Here is a 25,981-nt window from a genome sequence, read left to right as displayed (position 1 = left end):
CGGAACTACCGAGTTTCCTTTTTGGGTTTTTCACATTTGTGTATATTTAAATCAAGAAGTTAAAATAAATAAACCTGTAAAATAATATTTTTAAAAAAAAATTGCCTAATCCTAATCGTGAAAACAGGTTTCAGATACTGAGTTTCATGATGATAGCCTGGCTTAAGTTTTGGGCTCAGGGACTTGAATAAAGTAACTTTATAAGAGAGACATTTTAAAGTAACTTTCCGCATTGCTAAAAATGATTCACATTACATCTCACATCCATCTAAATTTTGCAGCAAATGTTGAATCTGTGATTGAAAATCAAATCACTTGTAAAATATTTGTGATAAAAATTCAAAATTTTTGTCATAATCTTTTTTAAAATCTCTTTATTATCCAACTTTGAAGATTTTATCCAATAACAACGTGTAAACTTGAATGAGCAAAAATTTCGGTTTAATTTTTTCGTGACATATTCTACTCTGATTTTTTTCTTCTTCTTTTTAAATATTTTTCTTCACATTTTCTCCCTCTCAGCTGTAATGTCAAAATAAAATTATAATTTAATCATGTTAATTTCCTTCTACTTCTTCATATTTCCTAAAATTCTATTAGGTTCTCTTGTAATTCTGAAAATCCCCATTTCCTCAGAAAATCCCCCCCCGCCCTCTAACCCTCTATATTCCCTCTAATAAATTCCCCAACTGCTTTATCTCTATTTTGAATGAAAAACTAAGTGTTGAGGACTCTAAAAACTGTGTTTAATGACTGAGGGGGTGAGGGGTAGCTTTTAATATTGCAAATTAAAAAGTGCCTTTGCAAAATCTATTGCGCCCCCCCCCCCTTCTACACTATTCGGTCCCTTCAATATAAGTTGATAAAATGATATTAATGTCACTAAAGCAATTGAGTCTTTCCATCTTTCTTTCTCAGATTTAATTTCATGAGATGAAAGGAGGAAAGGGGATGAAAGGAGGATAGGGGATAAAAGGAGGATAGGGGATGGGGAAAGAGGTTCTACTAGCGATGGGGGCGGGATGGGGCCCCAGTGGGGGGGGAGTGTTGGATTACGAAATTTTATCTTTGTATTTTTTGGTACACTTTCTTCATAACTTTTTTTTTTGAACAGGTTAAGAATTGCCATATTTTTGGGTTTTTTTCTTCAAAATTTTCAAAAATTATTTTATTTTGTTTTAGGAGATAATGATGGAGGATGTTTAGGAGATAACTACTGCCCCCCTGAGTGCACATGTACAGGTAAATTTCATGTACAGTAGATATTGCCCCCCTGAGTGCACATGTACAGATAAATTTCATGTACAGTACATATTACCCTCCTGGTGTACATATAAAGGTGAATAATTCATGAATAATAGATGTGTCCCTCCTTAGTCCTTAGTGTACATAAAAAAGAAAAAATCATGTACGAAAGGTATTACCTTCTTAAGTGTATACATATACAGGTAAACTACCTTTGAGAATAATTAAAATGGCCACCTTTCAGAGCAACAGTTGAAAGTTAGAATTATGTACAGGAAAGGGGACTAAGAACGCCCTAAAAGCTTAGTACAGGTTATCTCATGTACATTAGATATTGCCTTCCAGAGTGCAAATGTACAGGTAAATTTCATGTACAGTAGATATTGCCCTCCTCTATGTACAAAACAAGTAAATTCATGTACAGTAGATATCGCCCTCCTCAATGTACAAAATAATTAAATTCATGTACATTGTACAATAGTAATTGAAAAGACGTTATTTCACGCGACCTTAAATACTGGCATGTCCGATTCACAATTTATCCCTGTACAGTGTACACATTAGTCTCATAATTCTTTATATATATCATTGTTTTTCTATCTAAAAATTGACAGTTGAGAGTTCTCGATAAAATTTTGAGTGTCTTTTTGTATAAAGGGTGATGTTAAAGTGGAGGATCCATTACATTACATTACATTAAAGGGAGTGTCTGGCATGATAGGTTAGCTGAGAATGCAGTGTGTAGAGAAATATTTTTGAGGATTTATTTGAAACCTGTCGAACGTTTCTAGTTCTATGGTGCATATTTGTTCAGCAAAAGCCCAAATTCAATCCTTAAAATTTGCATGGAATGAATCCTACCTAACTGTATTCTCAGCTCAACTACCATGTTTAGTCAGACAGTCCCTTTAAAGAATAAATATATTTAAAATATTTGTATTTGTTCAGGAACTATTGTCCGGTGCAGTCATGCAAAGCTGCAGGAAGTACCGAAGGTAATAAATCTTCATGAAGAAACACAAGAAAACTTTTATATTTTCTGACCTCAGATCATGAAATCCGTAATAGAACTTTGGTTTTTAGCCCCTTGCCCTAGTTTTTTTTAAATAGCAAACTTATCATAATTTCGTTTGAAAGGAATTGAGTCTTTGTCACACATTTTTAAATCCCTATATCTTTGCAACCAATATTGTATACCTTAGATATTTCAAACTATGAATTGTGTTAGATCAAATAAGCTAAGTTTGACATATGAAAGGTTTACACGATTTGGTTGCAAAGATATTATTAAAAAGTTTGAGTTTGTGGCAAAGAATCAATTCCTTTCGAACAGAATATTTGAAATATAAGAATTGGGAGAAGTACATAATGTTCTGTTAATAATTTGGAACCAAATCTTCGTAATTTCTAAAAGCTATTGTGCTAGTTCGATATTACGATGTAAGGGTATCTTCTAAACTAATATGTATAGGGAATCCCACGTGAGACCTCTGAGCTGTATCTAGATGTTAACGAGATTAAGAATATAGACACAAACAGATTAAACCATCTGAAATCTTTAACAAGGCTGTAAGTATTTTATTCACAATGAGAATATTTATTTCTGTATACTTCAAAATAATGAAATGATGAAATGAACAAAAAACGTGTCTTTGCCAAAAGCTCAAATTTTCTAATTCATATATCTTCGAAACCTGCTGGTGTAATCCTTTGATATTTCAAACTTTAACTATTTTCTACTTTGAAATATCTAAGGTTTACGATAATAGAGACTAGAAAATCTGAGTTTGTGATAAAGTTTTTATATGAAAAATTACTGGTAAGACGCTGTGATCTTGTAGCTCAAGTATGAGAACACCATTTCAAGTTCAGACGGTAAGGGGGATTTCAGACGGAAGGGGGAGAGGGGGATTTAAGTACAGACGGAAAGGGGAGGGGGGATTAAAGTACACACGAAAGGGGGGAATTAAAGTACAGACGGAAGGGGTATTAAAGTACAGATGGGAGAGGGATATTAAAGTAAAGACGGAAGGGGGAGGGGGGGAGAGATGACATATATATAGAGGGGGTGATATAGTACTACGGGACGGGTTATGTTTCTATAAAGTATTATGAACACTTACAAGTTTGATAGAGCGAATACATCAGGGATACTAAACTCATAAAACTAAACTAAACAAAATATTGTAGATTATATCTAGATTACTTGTCATATATATATATATATATAGTATACACAGATATTTCTGTCTAATATAGATTACAGGAGGGGGGTTTTTCAACCCCCCCCCCCCATCGTGATAGGGTTAAAAAGGAAATGTGATTTCAAGGGGCCATCCATATTTGTAGTGTAGCATCTCCGAATCAAAAGTACCTTTCACAATTATTTTCAAGAAACCCTTCATTTTTAGTGTGTTCGATTTACTTTGATACATTATTCTTACCTTTCTCAAGATAAGTACTACTGTCGTGAACCGTATGAGGTGTAAATTGTATTTCATTTCCTGGCATTTAATTTTTAGAAAGACAAATATGAATATCACCTTAATTTATCAACGATCATACGAAGGTTCAAAGTTTACCCCGCGTTGTTATTCTAAAAACGGTCAACGTAAGGGTAGAGATGGGAATCATTTTTTTCACAGAACCAAATATTTCGTGAAAACGTTGTCGTTCAGAAAAAAAACGAACAAAATAAAAAAATACGATTTAAAATCCTTCAAACGCAATTGAAAAAAAGTTTTTTTTCTGAACAAACGATTTGTGAAACAAAATTTTTAATAAACGATCCTTTTTTACTGAACAAACAATTTTTTCGCTGTTTCGAACAAATTTATGAAAAAATACGCTTTTTACTGAACGATCGATTTTACCAAGTGAGAAAACGAATGAAATAGATAAAAAATAACAAAAATTTTGAATATGAACGAATCAATATTTTTGAGATATTAAAGAAAAAACTAACGGAATGTGTTGTTCACAAACGATGAACGAACGAAATGAAAAAAAAGTCGAACGTGTCCATCTCTACGCCAGGGTCAAAGTATACACTAATGTTTATTAAAATTATATGTTTCGTTTGAAAATCTGATTCAGAAATGTTTTTAGATGTTTACACAAATATAATTTAGATTAATTAATTATTTTCATTTTAAACCTTTAATCTTGACTTAAAAGAAATTAAATAAAAGTTTTATAAAATAGAAACTTTAAACATAGATAGATAGATATATAGATAGATAGATAGATAGATAGATAGATAGATAGATAGATAGATAGATAGATAGATAGATAGATAGATAGATAGATAGATAGATAGATTCTATATAAGATATATAGATTTTTAGATATATAGACCAACAAGTAGATACTAATAATACTAAAAATAGATAGATAAATGAATATATAGATTCCCAAATAGATAGATGTATATATCTAAAGATCTACAAATAGATAGATATATAGAAATGGAAATAGATAGATATATAAATTATGTAGAGATGCAAATTTAGAAATTATGCACAGAGGATCCAATTTAAATAATTTGGCAATAATTCATTTCTTGAATTAGACAAAGCAAAATTCATGTTGGTAAATCTATTTATTTATTTTTAGATCTAGAAATCCTTTATGCTCTCTTTAACAAAGCCCCCACTGTGGTCTCAAGCTCTTAAGCAAAAATCGATGAGAATTTTCCCAAATAACTTCTTTAAAACCAAAGCTAACATGATAGTGCTTAAATGTACATGTCAAAAGTAAAGTGAGTTAGAGCGGTAAAATAAAAGCTTAAGGCGTTGCGACACTTCTTTATATTTTAGAGCTTTTAGAGATTTGAGTAACAATCTTCTTATTTTATAGATCTAAGTAACAATTTTCTTATTTTAAAGATCTGAGCAACAATCTTCTCATTTTAAAGATCTGAGTAACAATCTTCTTATTTTAGAGATCTGAGCAACAATCTTCTTATCTTATTCTAGAGATCTGAGTAACAATCTTCTTAATTTAGAGATCTAAGCAACAATCTTCTTATTTTAGAGATCTGAGCAACAATCTTCTTAATTTAGAGATCTGAGTAACAATCTTCTTATTTTAGAGATCTGAGTAACAATCTTCTTAATTTAGAGATCTGAGCAACACTCTTCTCATTTTAAGGATCTGAGTAACAATCTTCTTATTTTAGAGATCTGAGCAACAATCTTCTTATTTGAGAGATCTGAGTAGCAATCTTCTTATTTTAGAGATCTGAGTATCAATCTTCTGATTTTAGAGATCTGAGTAACAATCTTCTTATCTTAGAGATCTAAGTAACAATCTTCTTAATTTAGAGATCTGAGTAACAATCTTCTTAATTTAGAGATCTGAGTAACAATCTTCTTATTTTAGAGATCTGAGTAACAATCTTCTTATTTTAGAGATCTGAGCAACAATCTTCTTATCTTATTTTAGAGATCTGAGTAACAATCTTCTTAATTTAGAGATCTGAATAACAATCTTCTTAATTTAGAGATCTGAGTAACAATCTTCTTAATTTAGAGATCTGAGCAACAATCTACTTATTTTAGAGACCTAAGTAACAATCTTCTTAATTTAGAGATTTAAGTAACAATATTCTTAATTTAGAGATCTGAGTAACAATCTTCTTACCGTCCTTCCACCTCAAGTATTCTCAAATCTCTCAAGACTTGCAACTCTTATTGTTTCATACAATAAACTACAATGCGTTCAGGTACAGTTCATTATATATATAGTGTACAGTTTGTACAGATACAGTTTATTATATATAGTGTACTGTGTGTACAAACTTATTTTATATTGTGTACAGTGTGTACATGTACAATTTATTATATGTAGTGTACTGTGTGTACAGGTACAATTTATTATATATAGTGTACAGTGTGAACAAGGTACAGTTAATAATATATAGTGTACAGTTTGTAAAGATACAGTTTATTATACCTAGTGTTGTACAGTTTATATATAGTTTGCAGTGTGTAGATGTACAGTTTATTATATATAGTGTACAGTGTGTTCAGGTACAGTTTATTATATATAGTGTACAGTATGTAAAAGTACAGCTAATCATATATTATATTGTACCGTGTGTACAGGTACAGTTTTTATAGATAGTGTACAATGTGTACACCACGCAATGTTTACTGTACGGTACATAGTACGTGAATACGTTTATTTAAAGGAATGTAAAATAAACTTGTTGACTTATGTTTATGTACTGCAATGTTTACACAAGATGTAAACAAGGTATTAATATTCCTTGTGTACATTTTTCTTATCTAAAAGATATTTATTGTAAACATATTATTTTATCAAAGAAATCAAATATTTGTTGTAGCACTTAGCTTGTCATTCATATACTTTTAGTTGGCATATTAACCATCTGATAACTATACAAAATAAAGTGTGAGGGAAGGGGGGGACGGGGTAGAGTGGTTGTAAAATGCATGACATTTCGAACCAACGTTGCCCCTATGTTTGTTTGCAAAAAAAAGCTTCATGGAAAAAACTAAAAAAAAACATGAAAAAGGACTCCATTTTTAAACTTTTTGTTTCAAGAACCTTTTTAGGGCTATTGTCAAAGAATGAGACTTCCAAGGCGACAGAGTACAGATCTTATTTAGTCATATTTAACCAAAGAGAATAAAATATATATTAGAGGGGAATTTACAAGAAAAAAGTGTAAAACGGCCATTTTGTTGTACTGTTTCCATACTGCATGTGTACTTCACATATTTATGCAATATAACCTTTTGGGCCCTGGAATGGAATATCATTTTATAGAAAATCTCAAATTAATATGAACCAAATTATGAAATAGGCTGGTTTCATAATTGCCAATGATCATTTCACATAGGCTCTATGCATTTCACTTTACAAACGATGATTTTCCGTTAAAATTATAAATCGAATGATGTTTTTTATTCACCTAATTCATTATAAAGTTTATTTAACAGCTTTAAAAAATTCGAAATTGAAATGGATAGTTTAGGGAACATACTGTATTAATAATGTACTCTACTGCATATAATTTGTGAATATTTACATGATTTGTACACTTTGAACTCCCTTTCAGGCTGAAAGGGACTGAAAAATTTCATACCGAGAGATTCTCTAAATTCCCCTCTAATATATATATTCTATTCTCTTTGTATTTAACAAATCTATGTACCTTCGTAAAGTTGGTACATATTAAGATCTCTGAAATGGAATTTAAAGAATTTGAGCCGCGGTTTAAATCCGCCAAAACCCGGTTTAAATTAAGCGCCGGCTTAAATCTTGAAGCATTTGATGAAATTTTAAGTGGAACCAACCATATTTAAGTCGCGGCTTAAATTTAAACCGCCGCTCAAATTCTTTAAATTCGGCCACAGGACACCTATATATATAAACGTGTTTCTCTTTTTGTTTGTCTGTTTATTGGTAACTATATCCGATCATAACTAGGGAATCCCTTGACCGATTTGCCTCCATAGCTTAGAATCTAACCTTTGGGACAGTGTGCAGTTGTTTACTATTTTTATTCATAAGTGTTATATTCTCATTTAAAGGGCTCATGGTTTTTCTCGTAAGTCTGATCCTTTCTAGTTAACTCTGTAAATATATAAATATTAGATTTCGTCTGTTAGATATTTAGATAATTAGATATATAATTCGAAATATATTTGAGCCAATTTTGTATGATCTTAGAAATTGTGTTATCGCACCAGGTCATGTCCATGCCTGCACGGACATGATATAGCTGCGCCTTACTATTAACTTGGCCAAAAAAAATTAAAAAATGGCGAATAAAAAATCACTAGAAGGGTTGAATAAAAAAAAGTATTCAAAATACATCGATATGGGAATCAAAAGGTGTAAATTTAAGAACAAGAAACTGCGTTATATGCAGGTATCTTTGCCACCGTGCACAACATGTGAATAAATTACCGGAGTTTTCCTTGAATATTTACGAGTTTTTTACCCATGCTTTGCACGGGATGAATGTTCAAGATTGTGAAAAGTAGATAATATACAAATCATATTAGTTCTCACATTGAACATTTTATAAATACAATATAATTTTAGGAACACGCTTTTGGTGGTCTCAAGAATTTAAGAATTCTGTCTCTTCATGGCAACGATATATCTGTTATACCAGAGGGAGCATTTACAGATACAACAGCTATAACTCATCTGTAAGTATATATGTATGTATATTTTATATATCTGTATGTATACAGCTTTGGTTTGTCCATTGGTTTAAGTTTATTTATCTAATAAACGGGAAAAAGACTGAACCCTGAAAAGGGTTTTAAAAAAAATGTTTTTTAAAAGAAAAAATTTATTATTTTGAATTATAATAATTCCCCCTTAAAAAAAAATATGCAAAATCTAAGCCTAAAGTTTTATCTCGAATCCTCTTAAATTTAGAATATGCAATTGAAACTTGAAAGGAAATTGAGTTAAAACACAAAACAGAGGAATCTGTAATCCTGCAAAGTCACAAAATATATAATAAGAAAGGCAGCAGGAATTGTTTAGAATTAAACACAATTCGCCATCAGAACATTAATGCATTACATATTGTTTAATTAGCGGGTTTTACCGGGCGAAACAATACACTGGATGAGAAATTAATCTTCAAATTCAATTGAATTATGTCAACTTAATCAAAGCAATTAATTTATGCTTTATGGTTCATGAATTCATATAATTACACCCCCCCCTCCCCCCTCCCTAGTTACTACATTGTTTCTTTTGCAGAAATCCTCAAGTCACTTTTATAAAGAAACCATAATTGGAAATAATCAAATTTCAAAGTTAAAAACATGGATATCTCATTCATTTTTAATTAGACAAACTTTTAGAGACGGTACCCTTGTGAATCGGAAAACCTCTCTACAGATGAACAGATAGACTGTTAATCTAAATAATTCTGAAACCCGTTTTAAAAACATTATTACAGTGTTACAAAATTACAGATAGACTGTTAAACTATATAATTCTAAAACCCGTTTAAAAAACATTATTACAATGTTACAAAATTACAGATAGACTGTTAATCTAAATAATTCTGAAACCCGTTTTAAAAACATTATTACAATGTTACAAAATTACAGATAAACTGTTAAACTATATAATTCTAAAACCCGTTTTAAAAGCATTACTACAGAGTTACAAAATTACAGATAGACTGTTAAACTATATAATTCTGAAACCCGGTTTAAAAACATTATTACAATGTTACAAAATTACAGATAGACTGTTAACTACATATATAATTATGAAACCCGTTTTAAAAACATTATTACAATGTTACAAAATTACAGATAGACTGTTAAAGTATATAATTAGGAAACCCGTTCTAAAAACATTATTACAATGTTACAAAATTACAGATAGACTGTTAAAGTATATAATTATGAAACCCGTTTTAAAAACATTATTACAATGCTACAAAATTACAGATAGACTGTTAAACTATATAATTATGAAACCCGGTTTAAAAACATTATTACAAAGTAACAAAATTACAGATAGACTGTTAAATTATATAAATATGAAACCCGTTTAAAAACATTATAACAATGTTACAAAATTACAGATAGAATTTAAACTATATAATTATGAAAACCGTTTTAAAAACATTATTACAAAATTACAACATTACAGATAGACTGTTAAACTATATAATTATGGAACCTGTTTTAAAAACATTATTACAATGTTACAAAATTACAGATAGACTGTTAATCTATAATGTTTTTAAAACTGAATCAGTCATCTTTATCCATGTGTATTGAAACACCCTGTATAAGGAACCAAGCTTTGCACAGAAAGACATTAATTCTAAGAAAAGTTTTAAATTAAAGTCGATGTGTAGAACCAGTGTGACTGCATACTTTGTACCCGGCGGCCATTAGATTTTGTTGGACAGCTTGACATAAAATACTGCAGTATACCTCATGGAATAATTTGTGATCTTTTCCCAATCTGTTCATTGGTTCAATACAAACAAATTTTAAATTATGATTTGAAATGATTTACCCAGTAAATGTTTAATTATGTCTTGTACATCTAATCCAGGGGAAAAACATATTGAAAAGCTACGGGGTTTTCCACTAAGGATGAGACTAAATAGACGACATAAACGTTTGAATTCTTTTAATGACTGGCTCAAAAAAAGAACAAGTTTACAGATGCTGTGATTCATTTTTATAAAGAAACAGACAGTAAAAATTCGTGCAGTCGTCTATGAAGTCTCATCGTTTGAAAGTAACATTGTATATCATTCATATCATTCATATTTATTTCTATGTTACATATTCATTTGTAATTTCGTGAAATTTCATTCATATTCATTTTAATTTCAAGAGTTTGTAATTTCAGGAGTTTGTAATTTCAAGAGTTTGTAATTTCAGGAGTTTGTAATTTTAAGAGTTTGTTATTTCAGGAGTTTGCAATTTCAAGAGTTTGTCTTTCAAGGGTTTGTACTTTCAGGGGTTTGTCCTTTCAAGAGTTTTTACTTTCAAGAGTTTTTACTTTCAGAAGTTTGTACTTTCAGGAGTTATACTTTCAGGATTTTGTAATTTTAGGAGTTTGTTTTTTAAAGGGTTTGTACTTATAGGAAAATGTCATTAAAGGGTTTGTACTTCCAGGAGTTTGTCATTAAATAGTTTGTACTTTCAGGAGCATTTCTTTAAGGAGTTTTTCATTCAAGAGTCTGTACTTTCAGAAGTTTGTATTCATATTTATCATCCAGAAATTTGTCTTTCAGACATTTGTCTCTTGGAAGTTTATATTTAAAGATTTGAATTTGTATAAATATATATATATATAAATAAATATGATTATATATATAAATATATATATTTTTATGATACCGTAAATCTCAGATTAAAACTTCCAACTGGAAAATATATTTGTGTTTGCAGAGCGCTTGGGTCGAATCCGTTTTACTGTGACTGTGACATGAAGTGGTTGAGTGAATGGGTTAAAACTGATTATATTGAACCAGGGATTGCAAAGTGTTCAAGCCCGCCTGAAATGAAGGTGATAATTATTTAAGAAATTGCAAATTTTTATTTTCTTAATTTTTAGAAATTATATTATTAAGCTACTGTTATTACATGTTTCTAATGCAGAGAATCATACTTGGTGATATTTTAAATTTTTTGCAATCTTTTTCCTTTTTTACGTTTAAAAAGTTTTATTTTGTTTAGGATAAACTGTTGCTTACAAGCCATACTTCTATGTTCCAGTGTATAGGTAAGTCAAACTATAGCTCTAAAACTTTGCAACAAATTCCTACTTTGATGTATATGTCTATTTAACATAAGATCTATCTACCTACATATCTATCTACCTACCTACCTACATACTAACCTGCCTGCCTACCTACCTACCTACCTACCTACCTACCTACCTACCTACCTACCTACCTACCTATAACCATGAATATGGTTCTTGCATCTTTCTTGAGTGTTTTGAAATAGTTGATTCAACCTTTGGTTTTTCCCTCTATTCCTTATCACTGTTTTATACCATAGTTTATCATTTCTTGGATATACAACTGAGAGCTCAACAATATCTCTTGGATAGCCAGGGTGAAACATTATTCATAATCCACCTGAATACAGTGAGAACTAGAAAACTGAGAAGTGAAGGTCGTCTTTGTTCTTTCTTCTCTTAAAAATGTTGCGACATTTCATCATCAAAAGAAATAAGAAGATGATGCGAAATTCACTATTTTTTATTTCTCCCTGTACTCATCAGTATTGATGCTAATTCGTCATATTGTAATTTTTGACCATTCCGCGTCAAAACAATTTTAAAATAGTGAAAATCATAGAATTAAAAGAAACCTAGACGAATGCTCGTTAAAAAATGTGAGATATATCCCTAATACTCTGTTCGGGAATTTTAACAAAATGTTCAATATGAAGATCAGAATTAAAAATGTTTGTTAGCATTCTTTTTACATACATTTTTATCTGAAACACCCTTTAAACTCTGTTTATTAAAGCCGAATATTTGGTTTGGTTTATCTGGATAATCTAGATTAAAATTTGGATAAAATCTTTATATTTTCTCAGAATACACTTGAATTCTACACTTTATACAGGGTGATTCAGAATACACTTGAATTCTACACTTTATACAGGGTGATTCAGAATACACCTGAATTCTACACTTTATACAGGGTGATTCAGAATACTTGGTATCTTTCCTTACCAAAAAAAGTTTAAATACGAATTTAAATTAATTAGATTACAAACCAAAAATTCAATTTTAATCGGCAGATTTATAAAACTCTTGCAGACACGATTTCTCGTATAACACATCTAGTTTTTTAATTTTAATTTTTTTAATTGTGCCCATACCGACACGGCATCTAGTGACAAATTAATAAATTTGTACCAAATCCAAGTTTACTTCGTCCCCCTTATATTGAGTTCAAAGTGTGTTCATGCTTTAATTATCTTAATATTTTTAAACATTTAGCTGCAGTTTCTTGAAATTATATTTCCAGCAATCGTTTCTGCAGTTGTAAAATGCAGTAAATAAAAGAAGAATATATATCCTTGTTCACTGCCGGGCCAAAATATCAATCATTTTCAACACCTTTGATAAGTTTTTGGGCCAGGTTCTTGTCCCAGTTTAGTATTAGAAGAACAGGGTTGATCTTGTAAACCCTTGGGTCAAATTCACACAGACACACACCAATAGTAAACGGACAAACATAAGTTTAAAAGAAACAAAAGATGAAATGTAAACTTGTTCTTGATTATTTTTAAATAATTTTGAATAAATTTAAATTCATGAAAAAAAAAATATGCTTAAATTGATAATGATTATTATAATGATAATGATAAAGATAATGATAATGATAATGATAATGATAATGATAATGATAATGATAATGATAATGATAATGATAATGATAATGATAATGATAATGATAATGATAATGATAATGATAATGATAATGATAATGATAATGATAATGATAATGATAATGATAATGATAATGATAATGATAATGATAATGATAATGATAATGATAATGATAATGATAATGATAATGATAATGATAATGATAATGATAATGATAATGATAATGATAATGATAATGATAATGATAATGATAATGATAATGATAATGATAATGATAATGATAATGATAATGATAATGATAATGATAATGATAATGATAANTTTTAATTTGTAATTTTTCTACTTCTTGCTTCTTTGTGTGTTTTAATTTGTCAAATTTTTCTACTTCTTGCTTCTTTGTGTGTTTTAATTTGTCAAATAATTGTCTACTTCTTAAGCTTCTTTTGTGTGATTTAATTTGTCAAATAACTGTCTACTTCTTAAGCTTCTTTTGTGTGATTTAATTTGTCAAATAATTGTATACTTCTTAAGCTTCTTTTGTGTATTTTAATTTGTCAAATGTGTCTACTTCTTCCTTCTTTTGCGTGTTTTATACTTTGTCAATTTGTCTACTTCTTGCTTCTTTTGTGTGTTTTATACTTTGTCAAATAATTGTCTACTTTTTGCTTCTTTTGCGTGTTTTAATTTGTCATATTTGTCTACTTCTTGCTTCTTTGTGTGTTTTAATTTGTCATATTTGTCTACTTCTTGCATCTTTTGTGTGTTTTATACTTTGTCAAATAATTGTCTACTTCTTGCTTCTTTTGCGTGTTTTAATTTGTCAAATTTGTCTACTTCTTGCTTCTTTTGTTGTTTTAATTTGTCAAATTTGTCCACTCCTTGCTTCTTTTGTGTGTTTTACTTTGATCGTTTGATTTGTCTTTTCCTTCCTTCTTTTGTGTGTTTTAATTTGTCAATTTGTCTACTCCTTCCTTCTTTTGTGTGTTTTACTTTGATCGTTTGATTTGTCTATTCCTGTCACATTCTTCTACAATAGTTTGGTCCAATTTATCAAACAGTTTTGGTTTACAATAATCCACACTTTTTCTAGACTTTAACTAATCTTTATATTTTCCTTTTGTGTTTTGTTCTTACCACTTCTTAAAGGAACTGCAGAAGTGAATATAAGTGACCCTCTATTTTTAGAGTGGTATATCAGATACATAAGCGGTAACCCTTTAAACCGGTTTCTTAACAATAACAACAAAGATTATGATATCGTCGTTCCTACAGGGTGTCCCGCGAAACATGGCAGTTGGTGAATATTTTAAAATGTCTTCTTCCATAAAGTGTTAATTTGTTTGATAAGAAAGAGAATACTAAAAATATTATAAAAAATATATCTGAGGATATAGATTGTTTTAACGAAACCAGCTGCTAAAGTCTTTAATATCTAGTACAGTAGTATGAAGGCATTCAGAACTATTCACCAACTCTGACGTGTCATAGGAAACGTAGTTTAAAGTGTTGAATTCTGACAATGTCTGCATATATTCGCTGCTCATTTTTATTTAGAATTAAACAGGGAAACTTAATCTTTTTGCTCTAAAAGTACTTTCATGAACAGGACATGCTATTCTATAAAATGGAGAGTTTCTTAAGAAATTACAACTTCGGTCCCTTTAAAATCCTCTTTACTTTTATTTCTGTGTAAAACCTAGAAGGTTGTGAATATTAAACTTGCAAATAATTATTTGCAGAAAAAGAACATTTTTCCACCTTTTATCCAGATTTTATTACAAATGGCTGGCTCCACCCTTCCCTTAATCCCGTTTTAAAACATTAACATCCATACTTGATATATAACTACNAACCTGGCTCATCCTACTATATTGGATCTGAAATTGGTTTGATCTCTATACGCCCGAATAGTTGATGAAAAACGTTATACCTTCACATCACCAACCCTCAATACATAAAAACGTTATTACTTTTCTGCACTTTTAAAACTTTAAAACTTTTTAAGGATAAGGTTTTTTCTTTAATTACTTTTAAAAAGAATGTACAGATGTAATGTTACTGACCCTAAATTTAAATAGTGGTATATGTTCAAGCACGATTTAGATATCCATGTTTTATACACTGAAAATGTATAGGTTTCTTTGTAAAAGACGACATGCAGATTTTTAACTTTACATATTTTAGATGTGAATGCCAAACTGGATTTGAAGGTATGCGATGTGAGGTGAATGTGAACGACTGCGAAGGAAACCTGTGCGAAAACAACTCGACATGTATCGACAAAGTCAGCGACTATGAATGTCGTTGTAAGCCGGGCTATGAGGGCCGCTACTGTCAGACCAAGATTGCTTTCTGTAATGTCAACGGGAATCCATGTTCTAATGGTGGAAAGTGTAAAGATCATTTCACCCACTATACTTGTGATTGTCCGTCTGGGTTCTCAGGGTTAAACTGTACCACAAATGTGGATGATTGTGCGAACCACATGTGTCAAAATGGCGGATCGTGTGTGGACGGGGTTAACAAGTACACGTGTGAGTGTCCGGCAGAATTTACTGGAAAGTTCTGTGAAATTGAACCAATGGTTGCCCAGGTAACCAAATTACTAATTACGTACCTCAAACTAAATTATTCTTAATTCTACATCTTTGCAACCAGATTTAGAAAGAATTTTCTGTGGTAGAATTCATATCGTGAAGAACTAAAGGTTTATAGCACTAATTTATGGCACCATTTTACGGCATCAGTTAAAGATTTATGCCATAAAAGATGAATATGTAAGAAAGTAAGAACTTGATGTGAGCGTTCATCCAAAATACAAAAATTATTATAATAATTATTTTTATTATTATTATTATTTTTTTTACTATTATTATCATTATTATTATTATTATTATTATTATTACTTTGTTGTGCTCTAGATGTACCCGCAGACCTCACCGTGTACTCAGCATGACTGCAAACATGGTATTTGCATGGATATTCCAGGATCCAGTGATTATATGTGCAAGGAAATCAATCAATCAATCAATTTTTTCACTTCCAATCAAAATTAATTAATGAAAAAAAACAATCAGCCAATTAACAAAATTAAATATTAGTTTTTCAATTATCGGATCAAAATTTGAAAATAAAGCAGTAATTTTATGTATTCGCGTTTTTAAACCAGTATTGCAATTCAGTCAACTAACTAACCACCCAATCAATCAATTAAACAACCACCCAATCAATCAAATAACGCATCAATCTATTAATCAATCAACCAATAAATCCGGAAACTTATTTTTTTAATTATTGATCTATTTAAATCTATTAAATTACCTTTTGCCTTTTTTATAAATTTTTATTTTTTTAACATTTCGAATTCAAACAAAAGTATTTTCATTCTTTAGCAACAAAAGATTTTAAATTCAGGAACTAACTATAAATAAATCTATAATTAAACCTAATATAACTCTATGAATGACGAAGGCGGGATGAATGATTGATTGTATCTCAGTGTGCTCCTGGATACAGTGGGAAAAGATGCGAGTATTTAACAAGCCTCAGCTTTACTCATAACTCATCCTACGTAGAACTGGAACCCCTCCATATGGTAAACACACTTGAAAAATATCTAAATTAAAAGGATTAAAGATTGTTTTAAACAAATTTTAACACACTGTAATTAAGAAGCGTATTCTTTTTGTCTTACCGGGCAACTGGTTTTTTTAATCAGAAGTCATTATAGAGATATTATTCCACAGATGGATAGGTAAATATTCAAGTCAAATTAGATAGGTTAAACTATCTTCAGTCAAACAAAACATTGGTTTGTGATTTTTATCAACTTTTTATAAATATTTATCAAACATAAAATTTTAGGTTCCTGCAGCGAATGTAACAATTACTTTTGCTACTGAACAAGAAAATGGTGTTCTTATTTACGCAGGTATGCAAGATTAAAGAAAACTAATTCCCATTTTCTAGTGCCAATAATTTTGCAACCTGGTGATGTAAACTTTTGATGTTTAAATCAAACAACAAAGTATAGTAATCATGTTTTGAACTATCAAAATCTACAATATAATGTTTCAAAGACTATCTTTATCTATGCTTTATCAGAAACACAAAAAATCAGCTTAAGTATTACTTCTAATATTTAAAACAAAACAAAAACAAAAAATATTGAATAAAAAATAAAAAAGTGGACAAAAAATTAATTAAAAATTTTGAAAGTAAATTTTTTTTCAAATATTGAAAATATATATTGAAGAAATAAATGTTTATCCCAGGGGATTACCAGCACCTGGCAGTTGAACTATTCCGTGGGAGGATCCGAGTTAGTTATGATGTTGGAAATAATCCTGTCAGTACAATGTTCAGGTAGGAAATCTTTATCCTGTCAGTACACCGTTCAGGTAGGAAATCTTTATCCTGTCAGCACACCGTTCAGGTAGGAAATCTTTATCTGTTCAGTACAATGTTCAGGTAGGAAATCTATATCTGTTCAGCACGATGTTCAGGTAGGAAATCTTTATCTGTTCAGCACGATGTTCAGGTAGGAAATCTTTATCTGTTCAGCACGAGCTTAGGCAAAGAAATATAACTTAAAATAATCTTCAGTGAGAAAATTCAATTACCGAACTTCAGGTTTTTATTTCTTACTTTTAATAAATTTTTCTTGATCTTCCCCTCTATCTTGATCTTTACCTCTATCTTGATCTTTATCTTTATCTTGATTTTTATCTCTATCTTGATCTTTAGTTCTATCTTGAACTTCACCTCTATCTTGAGCTTTGTCTCTATTTTGATCTTTATATCTTTCTTTATCTTTATATCTTTCTTGATCATTATCTCTATCTTAATCTTTATCTCTAGCTTGATCTTCATCTCTATCTTGACCGTTATCTCTATCTTAATCTTTATCTTTGTCTCTTTCTTGATCTTCACCTCTATCTTAATCTTTATCTCTATCTTGACCATTATCTCTTTCTTGATCTTGATGCATTTAGCTATGAAATCCTGTCTGACGGAAAGTCCCATCAAGTTGAGTTGTTGGCGATCAAGAAGAACTTTACACTGAGGGTAGATGGAGGGCTCGCCAGGTAGCTTTCAATCAATCAATTTGTAATAGCTTTCAATCAATTAATCAATTAATTCGTTTTTAGTCATGTTTAAGAATTATATAAATATTTTCATCATTGATTTTTTATTCTGAAAATAGATATATTTTTGCAGCACAAAATAATTTTTTATTTAAAAATGAATTTTTGTTAATTAAGTTTTCTAACTATAAACTAAGCTTTAAGGAAAATCATTCTAGAATCTTTCTTAATCGTCAAATCGGCGATGTTACATTTTTCATAATGAAACAAATTTGTGTATTTTAAGATTAAGGAGAAATTTTATAGACTTTGATTTTTTTTACATTGTATGATTTTTTATATGTTTGCACAATTTAGATTTCTTTGCTAAAGGATATTTTCTTTAAATTGTAATGCAATAAATACATTTGTTTTTATTATTTTGAATCTTGATCAAATAAATTGATCCTTTGTCACAAACTCAAATTTTCTTAACCGTATATCTTTGCAACCTGATGGTGTACAACTTGATATTTTTAACTTATATTTTGTTTGATTTAACAGAATTTAAAGCTTGAAATATTTAAGGTCTACAACAATGTGTTGCAAAGATAGAGGAACTATAAAAAATTCAATTTCTTTGTTTTTTTAGATCTATCGTGAACGAAGGAGAGAATGATTATCTAACTGTACATAACTCTATGTACGTTGCTGGCATGCCGGGCGAGGTAGCGGAGAAAGCTCTCAAACTTTGGCATCTCAGGAACGCAACAAGTTTCAATGGTAAGTTGGAGGAGCAGGTCGAGGGGAGTTCTCTAAAAAAGTTTAAATCTTAAAATTCTTAATTCATCAAAGACCTTATACCATAAAATCAAAACGGGTAAAAAAATTGTAAATTCAAAAATCTAAATATCAATCGTAAAGATAGGTTTAGAAAAAAGGGCTTCTTAATCATCGTTCACGTACTGATTAGAGGTCACACACAAAATTTGGTCCAGATCGGTTCAGCCGTTTTGACGTTTATTGGACACAAACAAACAAAAAAACGCCCACCCCGACAAGAAATGTATATATTGATTAGAAAATTAGTATATAAGAAGACTGAATTCCTCCAAGGCAGTTATTATCATTAGCCTTTTTTATTTAAGTGTAGATTTGATTTTTCATCCTGGGTTAGTTAATTTATTTAGTTTTTTTTTGCAAAGTTCTTTAATCCTGTTGTAGTGGTTTTAGATTTCTTGAAAACTGAAATTTTCTAAATAAAAATATCTCTGCATAACCAAGTTTTAACCAGATGGTTACAGAAATAAATATAGCAGACAGGGGTGTATATAAGAATCTGTCCGAGGGGGGGGGGGGGGGGTTAGAGCCAAATGTTTGTGTTTTAGAAGAGAAATAGAATTTTTAAAATCTTTTATAAATTGTTTTTTCTCAACCTTTTTCCCAGTACTTCTTAATAAATTTAAATTACAAAAAAGTTCAAAAACATTTAGCCTTTACCGTTATGTTATTGTATTTAAGTAAGATAGATTGATACTTTTTTATTTTAATACAACTTTTGCCTTTTCTGTCTATTTCTCTAGTATCTAAAGCTAGAAAAATGTGCAGGTCTTGTGTATGTTTAACGACTTGAATTACGCTGACATATTATGATTGAACACACCTTATTTGGAATTTTGGTCGGTGTGGTTATTCTCAAGCTTTTTACGTACGATCCTTCGCTTTCACCCCCCCCCCCATTTTTGACATTTTTATCTTGTTTTTCTGAATTTACATTACACACTATCTCGTACACCCTTATCTTTTTGTATCATATTCCTTAACCCTTTCAGCACTATAGTTTTGTCCCAACTCCATTTTTCTGTGAAACATTTTTTCTCCCTAACAACAATCACCTTACTGAACTTACTTGTTTCAGATAATTTCCGCCATTTATTACCCATTGTTCTCCCCCCCCCCTCATGTCTTTTCTACTTTGCTTCATCTTTCCCCTTAATACCCCTCGCCTTTCTGTACCCCTTTTCCTTTCTATCCCTCGCCTTTCTTATTACTATATATCATCCATAGCTATCCCTTAATTGTCTTCATCCTTTCCCTCCTTACCCTGTAAACCCCTCGCCTTTCTGTAACCTTTCCTTTTCACGCCTTTCTGTAACCTTTCCCTATCAACTCCTCGCCTTTCTGTAACCTTTCCCTATCAACTCCTCGCCTTTCTGTAACCTTTCCTTTTCACGCCTTTCTGTAACCTTTCCCTATCAACTCCTCGCCTTTCTGTAACCTTTCCTTTTCACGCCTTTCTGTAACCTTTCACTATCAACTCCTCGCCTTTCTGTAACATTTCCCTGTAACCCCCTCTCCTTTCTGTAACCTTTTCCTGTCAACCCTTCGCCTTTCTGTAACCTTTCCCAGTAAACCCCACGCCTTTCTGTAACCTTTCCCAGTCAACCCAACGCCTTTCTGTAAACTTTTCTTGTCAACCCCTCGCCTTTCTGTAATCTTAGCCTGTCAACCCCTCGTCTTTCTGTAACCTTTCCCTGTCAACCCCTCGCCTTTCTGTAACCTTTCCCTGTTAACCCCACGCCTTCTGTTTAACCTTTCCCTGTCAACCCCACGCCTTTCTGTAACCTTGCCTTGTCAACTTCACGCCTTTCTGCAACCTTTCCCTGTCAACCTCTCGCCTATCTGTAACCTTTCCCCGTCAACCCCACGCCTTTCTGTGACCTTTCTCTTTTTCTCCATCTTATGTGTAATTCTTTCCATCCTTAAATCTGTTTTCTCTCATTCCCCACCTCACCGCAAACTCTCACCCATCCATTGCTTTTCATCGCCCTTTTTGAATGACTCTCCTCCACATAAAGCTAACTACAACGAAGTGCATCCTGCCTATATTGGAATATTTTAATCCCTCATTCAAAATTCGTTCAAAAATAGCATAAAAACTATATTTACTTATTTACTTAAAATAATCAGAATTTTATCATTTTTGTCATTTTTGTCATTTTTATCATTTTTATCATTTTTGTCATTTTGTCAATTATGTCATTTTTGTCATTTTTATCAATTTTCTCATTTTTGTAATTTTTGCAGTTTTTTCTGAGATGAATTGATGTGAACACATTCATCTACATAATTATATCAAGTTATTCATGGAATTATGAAGCAGACCAAATTAAAGAGCTGTCACAGAGAAAGCAAAAATAGAGGTGCTCACCAGCCAGATTTCATAGAGCAGGAAAAACTCAGCCCAACAAAAAGATATGATATAATAGAAATAGAAAAATTGAATGGGTGAAAATGGTTTCTAAAGTTAATGCGCATAACATTCTAAACCAGGACTTATAGTTTACCGTGGAGCATTGACTCCTAACCAACTGTCCTATTTTATCCAGTGTTGTATAAAACATAATACTAAAAACCGCTGTTAAATTGATTTCTATAATCAATTACAGTTATAAATCAATTCGAAGCATTGTAATTTTCTGTCTGAACATGAAATATAAAGGTCTGCAACCTCCTAGATTCTTAGAATTCAACATTCGAGACTTCGTTTCAAATTATAGAAATTCATTCATTCAATTTAATCGTTTTTACTATGCCTAATTTTCTGCCTTCATATGTTTCTCTTAAATTTCTCGTTTTATTTCATTTTTGATCCTGATTAAGATTTCGATCGTACCTCAATCTTTCTATCTATCTATTTCACGTCAAACTAATGTAAATTTCACGTCAGACAAATTTTTCTCATTAGAGGAGCTACGAGGTCACAAAGTAGTTCCATTAACCTTTTCCTTCAGTCTAGTTTGCATTGATTAACTTATCTATCTAACTCTCTATTTGTCTACCTATGTTTTTCATTTTTCTATCGAACTTTCTTCTGCTTTCAATTCTTGGTTCCAAAATAATGATTTCTATGGTTTTCCATATTTTATCAAAGTTTCTTTGAGAACATCAAGGGTTGGTTGAATTCTGACCAGTCAAACCTTTAAACCTTTCATCTCTTATAATATTTCAATTCGTCTTAAATCCTAAATCTGCCATAGACCTTCCCTCCCCCCCTCCATCCTTCTTAATTTTTGTCATTTTTGTCATTTTTTCAGTTTTTTCTGAGATAAATTAATGTGAACATATTCATCTACATAATTTATTCATGGAATTATGAAGCAGATCAAATTAAAAAGCTGTCACAGAGAAAGCAAAAATAGAGGTGCTCACCAGACAGATGTCATAGAGCAGGAAAAAGTAGAGAGTGGCCACAAAAGGGGAATGAAAAAGAAGTATTTTGGTTAGCAAATTTAGAGGGGTTTGAAGAAAATAATAATACTCATTTCTAGAAAGTTACATTCAATTTGAAGAATTAAATGTATGATTCACTGCCCCTTGAGACGTTGTGCACACAAAACTGATAAAATGATGGAGTTATTCTTGTTTTGAAGAATAAAGATTGATTATTTTTTAATTGCAGTTCTCTTTAAAAGTGACTTAGAGAATCTATACACCAGAGAGAACAACAGAACAGAACAACAACCTTAGTTTTACATTGGGCATGAACATTGTCACGGGCAGCCGTAGTACATTTCAATTTCCGAGCCGTGTCAACCTTTCCGGTCCGAGTTTATACTGTACCTAGCTCTATGGACAGGACTAGCCAGTGCAACAAGGTTGACGCGGTCAGACTTTATGCTTCATATTGGTTGAATTTACTTTTACGAAAGTGGCCGAGGTGCGTGTTGTACAATGTGCAATGTACAATGTACAGTGTACAATGTGCAATGTACAATGTATACATGCTTTAAGTTAAGTGTCACCTAAATCGCCAATTTTTGAGTTGTAATTAAAAAACGTGTACTTTTTAGGATGTTTACGAGAGGTTTATGTTAACGACAAACTTGTGGATTTTCTTCAAGCTGCAAAAAGCAGGCATAAGGTAGAATAGAGTAGAAAACGAATCTTCAAAAGAATTTCTAGAATTTATCTGTAACTTCTCATCAAGAGTAGTTTATTCAACTTTCTTAACAACATTTCTTTTGTAGGTTTTAGTCTTGAGAACTTAAAACACTTTTTTGAAAAACAAAACGATAATATTTATTCTCTAGGTTTCTCCCGGTTGTTCCCTTTATCAAGATGAACAACCCAATGCCAACCCTTGCGACTCAAACAGGTGATTTCTAATTCGATATGTAATAAATAATATGTAATAATATATTATAGGACTTTTTTTATTAATCATTGAAATTAAATATAAAGAAAAATCTTGGTTTCAAGTTCGATATTTTGAGGGACAGTTCACTTTTTTCAATATTTTTAAAGAAAGTAACTATAAATTGAAATCATAGTTTTTAGTTCTGTTTTTTCAATACTTTTAGGGAACATGAATATAGAGTAAAAACATGGTTTCTAGATAGATATTCAAAGGGACCGTTCACTTATATAGATATATAGATATAAAGGAAAATATGGAATTTTTGCGTAAAAGCAAATATTTAAAACACAAAAATCATATTTGTTACACAAATGCACTGATATTGATTAGCTTATCAAACTATCATCTTACTTTTGTTGTAATCTTACATATAAAATTGTCTTTTGAGGTAAATAATGAAGACTTTTCCTTACAACTTACACATTGTCGTTTCTTTGTAAAATCCTTTATACCTTTTAAGTAAATTCGAAATTCGACTTTCAGATCGTCACATTTTAAGAGTTTCATGTAGTCTGTTAAAGGCTCCTCGTCTGTTAAACCACAAAGGATGAGACTTTAAAGAAGACTTTACAAATTCCTGTTACCCCTGCAGATATAAAATATTCCTGTTACCCCTGCAGATATAAAATATTCCTGTTACCCCTGCAGATATAAAATATTCCTGTTACCCCTGCAGATATAAAATAGTTTTTTTCTCTCTTTGCCAAATCGATTAACGTTCCAGTAGACGACTGTATTTTTGTTAAGAAATCCTAATATTATCCACAGATTCTTATATTTACAGAGTTTCAGGTCGTCATTAAACCCTAATATAATCCTCAGATTCTTATATTTACAGAGTTTCAGGTCGTCATTAAACCCTAATATAATCCTCAGATTCTTGTATTTACAGAGTTTCAGGTCGTCATTAAACCCTAATATAATCCTCAGATTCTTATATTTACAGAGTTTCAGGTCGTCATTAAACCCTAATATAATCCTCAGATTCTTGTATTTACAGAGTTTCAGGTCGGCATTAAACCTTAATATAATCCTTAGATTCTTATATTTACAGAGTTTCAGGTCGGCATTAGAGTCTCATCCTTTAAGGTTAGCCCTGTCTCTAAAATGCTTGTTGTACTCTAGATGTGCTGAGGGACAGTGTGCTCCATCTAACGGTGGCGGGTACAGATGTATTTGCAGGACAGGGTACACAGGACAGTTCTGCGATGTACTAGGTAAAGTACAATTTCTTAAAACCGGGTTATTAAGGGAGTATATGGCTAGATAAGGAAAATTTACAATTAATAATTGACTGATCATTAAATTTTAAGACCGGGCTGGTTTTAAAATCCACAGAACATGTTTCTATAGCTTAAGATTTAACAATTACAAAGCTATATAATACTTAGAGCTTGGATTTACCTTTAGTTTTAAAGGAGCAGTTGGCAAAATCCTAATATTCTTTATCTATTGATATTTAAATTTTAGGTTATTTGATTTAAAAGAGTTCAAAATTTGAAATATCTAAGGTCTAGGACATTGGGTTGCAAAGATATAGAGAGATAAGAATATCAGAGTTTGTGGCAAAGATCTCTATTCCTGTTGTCGGTATAGAATGTGAATATTTAGGTGGATATGGGAATTATCGATATATCCCTAACTTTTACAGAACCTAGTAGGAAAATATTAGCCCCCTCCCCTCCCTTTTAAATTAAATTGTTGAGATATCAAATTCATGTTTAGGAAAGCAATCCCGATCCCGAACTAAATCCCGAAACCGATCCCGATCCCGAACAAGCAGCACGGCACCGGCTTCCGGTCAGAGACAAAGAATAACTTCCAAGAAATGTCGCAAAGATAAATTTCGAGATTATTATATCGAACCTAATGGATGCAGGTATTTTTTTAAACATTTTTTTTAATTTTTGAAATTTTACACATTTTAACGACACATACAGTTGGACCCTGAAAATTGTGGAAAAGACAGAAAACTGTTAGACTCTTGAGGATATAAATATGAAAATATCACTTAATAAATTAATCTGATGGAAATACTATTTATTTATAACAGTATTAAATATATAACCTGGCACTAGAGACCAAAACTTAGGGGGGACCTTGGGAGGGTGGGTCGAGTGACTTATCGACTTTTCAAACCCAATTAATAAAATTGATTAAATGTTGTCATTCTATTCCATTGTTTTATGGGCTTCTGTTTTTGATAAAAGATTTTATTCAAAAATTTTTGAAAAATGTATGTATGTAGATATATTTATTTATTAACTTAATGCAAAATGTAACTGATAATTTTTTAAAGTTTAACTCATTTTACTTAATTTAGAACTATGCATCTAATTTATAAAAAATGTTTGAGTTAATTTACAGATTAATCTAAATTAACTCAAACTGTCAGATCTTGCAAAAATTTTAATAAACTTTAAAATTGTTTTTTTTTTCAGGTCCGCCAAACCTTACAAGATGTCAAATTGTGTTGGAAGTGATTCTTGTGGCGCAACCAAATCAAGAACAAGAAGTGTTAGGTATAGAATATAGAACATAGAACATAGAACATAGAACATAGAACATAGAACATAGA

General features: G+C 30.9%; 1 protein-coding gene across 1 annotated transcript in view; it reads left to right on the top strand.

Moving 5' to 3' along the window:
- LOC111710926 (protein slit) overlaps positions 1–25,981 on the top strand; it is a 66,949-nt gene that overhangs the window by 40,723 nt on the left and 245 nt on the right. The window contains exons 21-39 of the mRNA XM_023485132.1: positions 1,183–1,242; positions 2,194–2,240; positions 2,717–2,814; positions 5,866–5,971; positions 8,326–8,435; positions 11,175–11,292; positions 11,463–11,508; positions 15,273–15,730; positions 16,059–16,148; positions 16,637–16,732; positions 17,002–17,068; positions 17,412–17,502; positions 18,132–18,224; positions 18,856–18,986; positions 23,057–23,127; positions 23,297–23,361; positions 24,529–24,620; positions 25,129–25,282; positions 25,845–25,925. Coding sequence (XP_023340900.1) covers positions 1,183–1,242; positions 2,194–2,240; positions 2,717–2,814; positions 5,866–5,971; positions 8,326–8,435; positions 11,175–11,292; positions 11,463–11,508; positions 15,273–15,730; positions 16,059–16,148; positions 16,637–16,732; positions 17,002–17,068; positions 17,412–17,502; positions 18,132–18,224; positions 18,856–18,986; positions 23,057–23,127; positions 23,297–23,361; positions 24,529–24,620; positions 25,129–25,282; positions 25,845–25,925 — 2,074 coding nt within the window. The remainder of the gene's footprint in view (positions 1–1,182; positions 1,243–2,193; positions 2,241–2,716; positions 2,815–5,865; positions 5,972–8,325; positions 8,436–11,174; positions 11,293–11,462; positions 11,509–15,272; positions 15,731–16,058; positions 16,149–16,636; positions 16,733–17,001; positions 17,069–17,411; positions 17,503–18,131; positions 18,225–18,855; positions 18,987–23,056; positions 23,128–23,296; positions 23,362–24,528; positions 24,621–25,128; positions 25,283–25,844; positions 25,926–25,981) is intronic.

This window comes from Eurytemora carolleeae, unplaced genomic scaffold (assembly GCF_000591075.1).
Source record: "Eurytemora carolleeae unplaced genomic scaffold, Eaff_2.0 scaffold1021, whole genome shotgun sequence".
In the NCBI taxonomy this organism is placed as follows: Eukaryota; Metazoa; Arthropoda; class Copepoda; order Calanoida; family Temoridae; genus Eurytemora; species Eurytemora carolleeae.
The sequence above is the reverse complement of the archived record's forward strand: the minus strand, read 5'-3'. Positions and strand labels throughout refer to the sequence as shown.